The 9,628-nt window shown below is 37.8% G+C and overlaps 1 protein-coding gene across 1 annotated transcript; it reads right to left on the bottom strand.

Moving 5' to 3' along the window:
• Positions 1 to 283: 283 nt before the first annotated feature.
• LOC142182629 (nicotine N-demethylase CYP82E4-like) lies at positions 284 to 2,476 on the bottom strand. Its single transcript, XM_075256865.1, has 2 exons — positions 1,500 to 2,476; positions 284 to 1,051 (listed from the first exon to the last, which is right to left on the bottom strand). Exons 1-2 carry the CDS (start codon positions 2,430 to 2,432, stop codon positions 425 to 427), a joined length of 1,560 nt encoding a protein of 519 aa, XP_075112966.1. The 5' UTR covers positions 2,433 to 2,476; the 3' UTR covers positions 284 to 424.
• Positions 2,477 to 9,628: the final 7,152 nt, after the last annotated feature.

Below are 9,628 nucleotides of genomic sequence, written 5' to 3' on the forward strand. Positions count from 1 at the left end.
AGCGGGTTATTTACCATTTACTCTAGGTTACTCTTGTGTCGTTCTTTTGTTTTGGCGGTTTCTTATTGCCTAATTCTTCACAGCTGTATGAATGCCAGAGTAAAAGGTCATTAGCATTACTTTAAAATTGAAAAAGGATGTTTAAATAAATATATAAAAATGTTAAACTTCTAGGGAAAAGAATTGAAATTAAACTTGAACAAGAACATGAAGAGGCTAGGCCATAGAGGTCTGAGCTCATTCTTAAGACTTCTGCCCGAGAAGTGCTTATCGGAGACAAAAACTTCTTATTATTTATGGTTTACAATAACTTATTAGTAAAATAGATGAATAACAATCTGTGAAACAATCTTAACAAAAATAAAACATCTTTTTTTTTAAACATTGAGGGACAAATCAGAACGAATCGCGACAACAAAACATATTAATATTGATAGAGCGTAGGAGGCAGGCGAGGTGTAATTAGCACTTCAACATCTGTCTTCTTAGGTAAAGTTAGACCCACACCTTGTTTCATATCCAAAGGCTCGTTTGTCGTAGTTGCAAAATTGAAACCTTGGATCATATGAGCAATTGAAAGGTGTTCCACTTGCAATGAGTAATTCATTGCGGGACAAGCTCGTCTCCCCGTACCAAACGGTATCAACTCATAGTGCTGCCCTCGATAGTCAATTGCAGCATGAGTTGTCAAGAATCTCTCTGGATCGAATTTATCAGGATCTGCCCATATTTGAGGATCTCGTTGCAGTTTCATAATATTTGTAAGTAGTGCAGTCCCCTTAGGAATATGGTATCCATTGACAACACAATCTTTTACAGATAGGTGTTGTACTGACAAAGGTGCAGGTGGATGTAATCGTAATACTTCTTTAACAATTGCTTGAAGATACACCAAATTCTTGATATCACTCTCTTCTACCCATCTATCTCTACCAACAATGGTGTCCATCTCTTCTTGTGCTTTCTTCATGACATTCTTATTGTTTATCATTAACGCCATTACCCACTTTATATGAAGTGCAAGTGTGTCTGTTGCATCCAAGACCAAAGTCTATACATATGGACAAAGAACAGTTAAAAAGATGACTTACAAAGAAGAAACTAAAGAGATGAAGATGCATGATTGTTCATATCCTAGTATGCATGAGTTGGTTAAGAAAAAAATGAAAATACTCCAGTCAAATTGAAGATATGTTATAAAGGTACAAAAGCCTCTTTTTTTCTTTAATTGAAATCCATTGCTACAATAGGTTAAAATATACCAAAAATATAAAAATTCATTACCTACGGTGATAGAGTTTATCAACTGAATCCATAAATTAAAGTTTGACTTCGAAATACTGAAAGTGTAGAAGAATCTATACACCACTAAGCCACTTAAAAAATCAGTCTATAAAAATTAAAGTGATATTATATATATACGAATATAGTAACCTAAAATATAAGATAAATTGCCTCCTACAACATGTTAAAATGCAAGCAGAGATTAATTTACTTACGAATACGGTTGCTTTGATGGTGGTGTCATGAGAGTAACCATCGCCAAGATGTTCGTTGCTCCTCTTAGAAAGCACCACATCAATAAAATCTTGTTCATTTTCACCTCCAACATCCTTTGTTTCTCTCTTCTTAATGTGCTCATCTAACCAACCTTGGATAATATTATCAATGTCTTTGAAAGTTTGTTTCATAGCCTTAATATTCCCTGTAAGATCCAACCACTTGAAAAATGGAATGTGAAAAACATCATAGAGCTCAATCTCCATAGCTTGAACCATGAACTTCTGAAAAGCTGCTTTCAGTATTTCTCCATGTCCATTATTATAGGTCTTCCCAACAACCATTTTCAAAATGATGTCGAAAGTCAATTTATCTATCCAATCACTAAGGTTTATCTTCACCATTGGTGAATCACCATCATATAGTTCTTTAATATTTTTCTGAACTATAGAAAATCTAACATGTTTGAATTTTTCGAGCCGACTAACGGAGAGAAGTTCTTGATTGACTAGCTTTCGATTTTTTTTCCAGTAAGGGCCATATTTGGCAACAGCAAGCATGGCATTGTTATAGCAAAGGTATTCTCCGTAAAGTAAAGCTGGCCGATCGGCGAAATGGATATCATTGGTAGAGAAGCATTCTTTCATAGCTTCATAACTACTCACCGCCAAGAAACGACGAAACCCTAACCGGAATGTGAAGACGGGACCATATTTGTCAGCTAAGTCTCCGAGTTTTTGAGAAAAATGGCGGTCATCATCGCCATTGTTCTTGAAATAAAAGAGATGGCCGATTACTGGCCATCCACCTGGGATTTTTGGAGGCAGTGGGTTTAAGATTTTTGATTGTTTTTTGGTCCATAGGAAGTAGAGTAGAAATGCAAAGGTTACAAGTCCTACAATGGCTTCTATGGGAGAAAGAAGATGATACATTATTTGAAAATTTCAAGAGTAGTAAAGGTATATGAAATTTATGATTTTTTAATATGTAGGCAACATGTTCCTTTATAGTGATATTTTACAAATATTATATATATTGCCTTTTGCTTTTGTTGCAAGTGGTATCGCCTATTTCTTTGCCAATGTTGACCACCTGGACATCTCTTCAAAATTCTTGGATAGCAGCCCAACTGTAATTGTGCAATTTTGACTGTATAGTATACCTGGCAAATCTGTCACGCCACCTTCACTAGCCAATATTGAGGTGTTGGTTGTTTACTTCTGATAGAAATTAAATTATTGGTGTGCTAATTAATGTCTTTTTCCAACTTTCTTGTGCTGAATGGTAGTATATGCAAAATCCATTATTAATCTTCTATGACGAAACTTAATTTGATCTAGACAAAGTAAACGAAAACCAAAGTAGAAAGAAACTAAGTAGTGAAAACCAAAGTTGAGATTGTCAAAGCCTTGTTTATGGCCTTCTCATCATCTTTCCTGTTGACAAGTTCGCAACACCAAATGATGCTAGTTCTAGTCTTTCAACCAACGGCTAAATATGGTTGTCCTTGAGAGTGCATTTTGATGCGTAGCATCTGCATTCTTGCCACATAAGAACATGGTTCCGTTAGGTCCGGATGGTGATTTTGGACTCCGGCATATGCCCGGATTTGCATTTGGATATTTCTAGAAGGTATTAGTGCTAATTGGCGAAAGTTGAAAGTTGAGTTCATTCCGAGTTGATTTGATATGTTTCAGTGTGAGTTTTGGAAGTTGAAGTTCAAAGTTCATTTATATTTGATTTGAGGCGTGATTCGTTGTTTAGATATTGTTATGCGTTATTTAAGGGCTCAATTAGATCCGTGTTATGTTATGGGACTTGTTGGTATATTTCAACTTACAACTATCTACTACCTTTTGCTGGGGACGTTGCCTTTCATGCTTGCGGGTTCTGATAGACAACTAGATAGACCTTCATTGTAGACAAAGTCAAACATTAGCTTGGTTCGTAAGCTCCATTTTCTCGGAGTTACCAGGTCTATACCTTGGAGTTCATTTTATATATACAAGTTTGATGGGTAGGTCGAGGCCCTGTCCTGACCATGACACAGTTCAATTATCCCTAGAGGTTTGTAGACGAGTCCTATACATTTTCTATATCAGTATTGTGACTTTACTAGCAACATAAGAACATGGTAATAAAGGCAAAGAAAAGTGAGTCTTCGGATATCTCAGGGTAGTACAAATATTTAGGAATTATTGTCATATGCTTAACAAAGGAAAATAGTTATTGCCGTGGGTAAATAGTTACAACACTAACAACACCAACAATCCATTAAAAGCCCACAAGTAGGGTGTCACGACCCCAACCACCCCGATCGTGATGGTACCTATCACAGTACTAAGCCAGCTGATTCAACACTAAAAACATAAGGTCTTTTGTAAATTCATTTTCTAATCAAATATGATCACAAATCTTTCCTTTTAATATGTCAAAATAAGGGGAAAACAAATGCGCAAATACATCAAACACTACCTGATCCTAGTATCACTAGTCATGAGCCACTAAAATACAATCCAATATTGTCTACTCAATACAAGATAAGACTAAAATATGTAATACTAAGGATAGGAAGGAGCAAGGCAGACCTGTGAACGCCGTGCAACTACCTTGCTATCTCTGGAAAAATACTCAGAAGCTGCTAAATGCTCTCACTCCGGTGCTCTGGCACCTAGATCTGCACTCAAGGTGTATGGAGTAACGTGAGTATGCCAACTCAGTAAGTAACAAAAGTAAATAAAGGCTGAGTGCAGTGACGAGAATTTAAATCTTATACATAATCTAACACCGAATCTCAATAGAAATAACAAAGTCAAATCCGTAGTTTAATTTTCGAACATCTCGTAAAAACTCCAGTTTCAATGAAGGTTATTTAAAACATTTGTTCAACTTTTTTCAATAGAGGCTCAGTATAAAAGAAGAGTGAAAACAGTTTTTTCATAGACAAGCCCCTCGGGCAAAGCATCACTCATATATATATAGCCCCTCGGTCAAGCCTCTCAATCACTTGTGACTCAGTTCTCATCAATCAACACTCCCGCTCAATAGATATCTCATAATAATAACTGTTGTGGCGTGCAACCCGATCCGTAAATATATATAGTCGAATGCGCTCACTGGAGGTGTGCAGGCTCCGGATGGGCTCTTACAGCCCAAGCACTATATCGCTGCGGCATGCAACCCGATATATATTTTATATAGAGTTTATCAAAATTGCAACTCTTCAATTTCCACGGGATGGACCAAGTCACAATCCTTACCAATGCACGCCTATACGCGCGTCACCTAGCATGTGAGTCACCTTATTATCAAAACAGTACGGAATTCCGGGGGTTTCATACCCTCAGGTCTAGATTTACAATCGTTACTTACTTCAAATCGGACGAAAATCTACTCCGCAATGACCTTGCTTCTCGACTGGGCCTCAAATCATCCCGAATCTATCCAAAATCGGAATCATAATATCAATACATGCCAAAGGAACAAAGCCCATGCGAAAACTATCAAATTAACTCAAAAATCCCGAAATTCGTCGGGCCTATGTCTCGGAATTTGATAGAAATCACATCACTGGGATCCTTATCTTCCCACGAGTCTATACATACCAAGATCATCAAAATCGGACCTCAAATGGCTCCTCAAATCCCCAATTTGAACTCTCCAATTTCAATCCCTAATCTCCCAATTTCTTCTCTAATTTTCCCACTAATTTCATGATTAAAAAATGAAATAATCACCATAAACAAAAGATCAAAGTCCAAGTAACTTACCTCACTAAAAGCACTTAAATTCTCCATTGAAATTGAGGTCCCCAAGCTCTAACTCGACCAAAAATGGTGAATAAATGACTGAAATTCGCGAAGTGATGCTTATATAGTTTCTTCCCAGGGATTTCCGCACCTGTGGTCTCCAAGTTGCTTCTGCGATGCCGCACCTGCGGAAAAACCATCACAGGTGAGGTTTTCACTTAACCCTGAGAATTCCACATCTGCGGTCCATACCCGCATCTGTGGTCCCGCAGGCGTGGTCATTAGTGAGCACCTACGACATTACCTGAGTTCCAAACCTTCCGCATCTGCTGCCTTGCTATCGCACCTGCGGTCCCCAATCCGCAGGTGCGGATATGCCAGAAGCAGCAACTTCAGCTGCTCCAATTCAAGTCTAATCTTTCCAACAACCTTCCGGATTCATTCCGAGGCCTTCGGTCTTTTATTATACTGCGATATTTTGTTCTGCCTTATTTTTTATTTATATACCAGTAGGGCCCTGACTTGACCTCATCACTACTCGATCGAGGTTAGGCTTGGCACTTACTGGATACCGATGTTGTATACTTATGCTACTCTTCTGCACATGTTTTATGTGCAGATCCAGGTACCTCCTACTAGTGTCGCTTTTAGTTGCCCATTTGCTACTGTCCCGTAGACTTCAAGGTATATCTGTCTGCGTCCGCTGACCTTGGAGTCCCCCTATATCCCATTATATTGATTCTTTCCTTACTTCTTTAGACACTGATCTATAGAACAATTAGAAGTTCTTAGAAGCTTGTGACTTACGGTGTTCCGGGTCTTTGGAAAATTTTCATGTATAGTTCGAGAGTTGGTTATTGTATATGTCGAGCGGCATCTCTATCAGTAATTTAAATATCTATTGTTGTTGGTTTTTAAAGTTTTGCTTTCAAATTTTGATTTTTCTGCAAATATTAGGCTTATCTAGTCGTAAAGACTAGGTGTCGTCACGACATCTCACGGAGGGAGGTTTGGGTCATGAAATAGGTCCAGATTATCAAGTTTTTTGTACACAAGCATGAAGTATTTGGAACGTTGTAGATATCTCATCACTTTGTTTGCATCCACCTAATATTCCCACCAAGGATTAGAAGAAAATCTTCCCCACATATTAACAACAAATGATATATTAGGCCTTGTACAAACCTGTATGTACATCAAATAGCCAAAAACACTTGCATATGGCACATCTCTCATAGTTTTCATTTCAACATTAATGATTGCTAAGTTTGTCTCCTTTTACCACAGGTGCAACACCAGATTTGCAATTTTGCATATTAATTGTTTTAAGAAAACTCTCATTATAGGCACGTTGTGATAAACCCAAAACACCACGAGACCTATCCTTTTAATTTTTATCCTACGAACAAAAGAGGCGTCACCAAGATCTTTCGTATCAAAAGACCTATAAAAAAATTGTTTGATCTCATTATCAAGCCCAAATCATTTGTGGCCAGCAGAATGTCATCAACATAGAGAACCATAATAATAAAACTGCCATTAGCTATTTTGAGATAAGCACATTCATCAAGATTATTTTCCACAATTCCAAATTTTGTAATAATATCGTGGAATTTCAAGTACCACAGCCCGGAGGCTTGTTTAAGCCCATATATAAATTTGTTAAGCTTGCATATTAGATTTTCTTCACCAACTTCTTTAAACCCTTAAGGTTGAACCATGTAAACTTCTTCAAGAAGACTCCCATTCAGGAAAGCGGTTTTAACATCCATCTAGTGCAACTCTAAATCAAAATGAGACACAAGAGCCATCACAACTCTAAATTCATCCTTAGATGAAACAAGAGAAAATGTATTTTTATAATCAGTACCTTCTTTCTGAGTGTAACCCTTAGCAACCAACCTTGCTTTATAACGGTCTATATATCCCTTAGAGTCTCTTTTAGTTTTAAACACCCATTTGCAACTATTAGGTCTAAAACCTACATGCATTTCAACTAACTCCCATATTCTATTGTGTTCCATGGAGCGCATTTAATTTTTCATTGCATCACGCTATGTATCAACATATGGCGATAAAATAGCTTCAGCATATGATAAAGGATCAATCAACTCTCCAGTATCACTAAGACTTTCAGTCACATATACGATAAATCATCAGAGATGGTGGATCTTCTTTCTCTTTGTGACCTACGGAGTGGTTCATTGAGTTCATTTTGCTTAGGGACCATGGGATCTGCGTCATTGTTCCCTTGATTCTCCCCTATATGAATAGGTTGGTTACCATCTTTTCATGTACAACAGGTACAGGGACAATGACTTCCTTGTCTTTCAACACAATTTCCATCCCACATGAACAATCACAATCACAAACATCATGCTCAAGAAATTTTGCATCAATAGACTCAACGATTCTAGTGCCACGCCCATGACAGAAAACCTAAACCCTTTAGAGTGATCAAGATAGACTATAAAGAAACAACTGGTAGTTTTAGGATTAATTTTTTTCTTTGGGTGAATAAATATGAACTTCAGCTGGACATCCCAAAATGTAAAAATGATTCAATCTAGGTTTTCTGGTTGTCCATAGTTCAAAGGGAGTTTTTCAAGATAGATTTTGCAGGAACTCTATTCGGGATATAGCTAGCTGTTTTTCAAGGGGAGACTTGTCACGACCCCAAATACCCCGGTTGGGATGGCGCTACACAATACTAGGCAACCAAACCCAACAAGTAACCACAGTGATTTCTTTTTATAAAATGACTTTTCTAAAACTGATTAAGTCTCGAATTTTCATAAGAAATATATAAATCACTGAAATGTGCGGAAAATAGTACAAAATATACCAACATAGCCCAACAATCCGGTGTCATAAGTCAAGAGCCTCTAAATACAACCCAATATTCTTTCAAACAAATAGAGTGGGGAAAAATAGTAAAAATGCACCTAAGGGTCTCAACAGGTCGACACAAATCCCCAAAATTGACCAAACCCAACCCGCGGGCCCACATCTTGAAATCCGATAAAATTTACATCAATACAGTCCTTATCCTCACACGAGTTCATACATACCAAGAATATCAAAATCCGACCACAAATGGCGCCTCAAATCCCTAGATTAAGGTCTCAAGTTTCCAAGCCTAACTCCGCAATTTTAGGCTTCAAATCCTCCATATTTCATGTTTAATTAGGTAGAAATCACAATAGGATCGAGTATTAAGTCCAAAATTCTTACCTCCAAGAAGTTCTCTTTGACTCCCTCTTCAATATCCCTCAAGAAGCTCCAAAACCGAGTCAAAAATGGTGAACTTAGGCCAAAAATCACAAAAATGGCCTTTTTAAATATTATGCCCAGCTATTAAATTTACTTAATTGCGATCGCGAAGCACAAACTCCGTTGGCCCATAATTTACCCTACGCGATCGCGAATATACCCACATGATCGCGATACACAATAGCTAACACCAACGCGATTGCAGCTCCAGCTACGCGAACGCGAATAATAACTTGGATGGGCCTCCACAAATCCTCTACGCGATCGCAAGTCTCTTTACGTGATCGCGATGAAAGAATACATGTAATAGATCTGAAACAAAATCTGCAACTTCTCAACTATGCATTTTGATCCGTTTAACCACCCGAAACTCATCCTACGCCTTCGGGACCTCAACCAAACATGCCAACATATCCCATAAACTTATTCAAACTTGTTCCAACCTTCAGAATTCTCAAAACAACATCAAAACACCAAAATCACATGGGATTCAAACCTAAGAATTCCAAAAACTTCCAAATTCCGCTTTAGATAAAAACGTTTATCAAACCTCGTCTGAATGACCTGAAATTTTGCACACACGTCACAAATGACACAACAGACCTACTCCAACTTTCGAAATTCCATTCCGACCCCTATATAAAAATTTCACCAATCAACCAAAAAACGCCAAAATTCCAATTTCGCCAATTCAAGCCTAAATCTATACTGGACCTCTGAAATGCATTCTGATCATGCTCATAAGTCCCAAATCACCTCCTGAAGCTATCTGAACCATCAAAATTCACATCCGAGTCCTTTTTCACATAAGTCAACATCCGGTTGACTTTTCCAACTTCAACCTACTCAAAAGAGACTAAGTGTGTCAAACCTCGCCAAAACCTCTTCGAACTCAAACCAACCAACCCAATAACACATAATATAGCTGAATAAGGCAATAAGAAGCGGAAATGGGGGAAATGGGGCAGTAACTCATGAAACGACCGGTCGGGTCGTTACATCCTCCCCCTTTTAAACAAACGTTCATCCTTGAACGAGTCAAGAAACATACTTGAGACCTCAAATAGTTGAGGATATCTGATCTTTATCTCCCGCTCGGTCTCCTA

Source organism: Nicotiana tabacum, chromosome 7, assembly GCF_000715075.1.
Source record: "Nicotiana tabacum cultivar K326 chromosome 7, ASM71507v2, whole genome shotgun sequence".
NCBI lineage: Eukaryota > Viridiplantae > Streptophyta > Magnoliopsida > Solanales > Solanaceae > Nicotiana > Nicotiana tabacum.

Excerpts from the sequence above, each read along its gene's own strand:
- LOC142182629 (XM_075256865.1), bottom strand. The coding sequence starts at position 2,432 with ATGTATCATCTTCTTTCTCCCATAGAAGCCATTGTAGGACTTGTAACC. Across the intron at positions 1,052-1,499 it reads CCATCAAAGCAACCGTATTC|ACTTTGGTCTTGGATGCAAC; the intron begins GTAAGTAAATTA and ends CCATATGTATAG.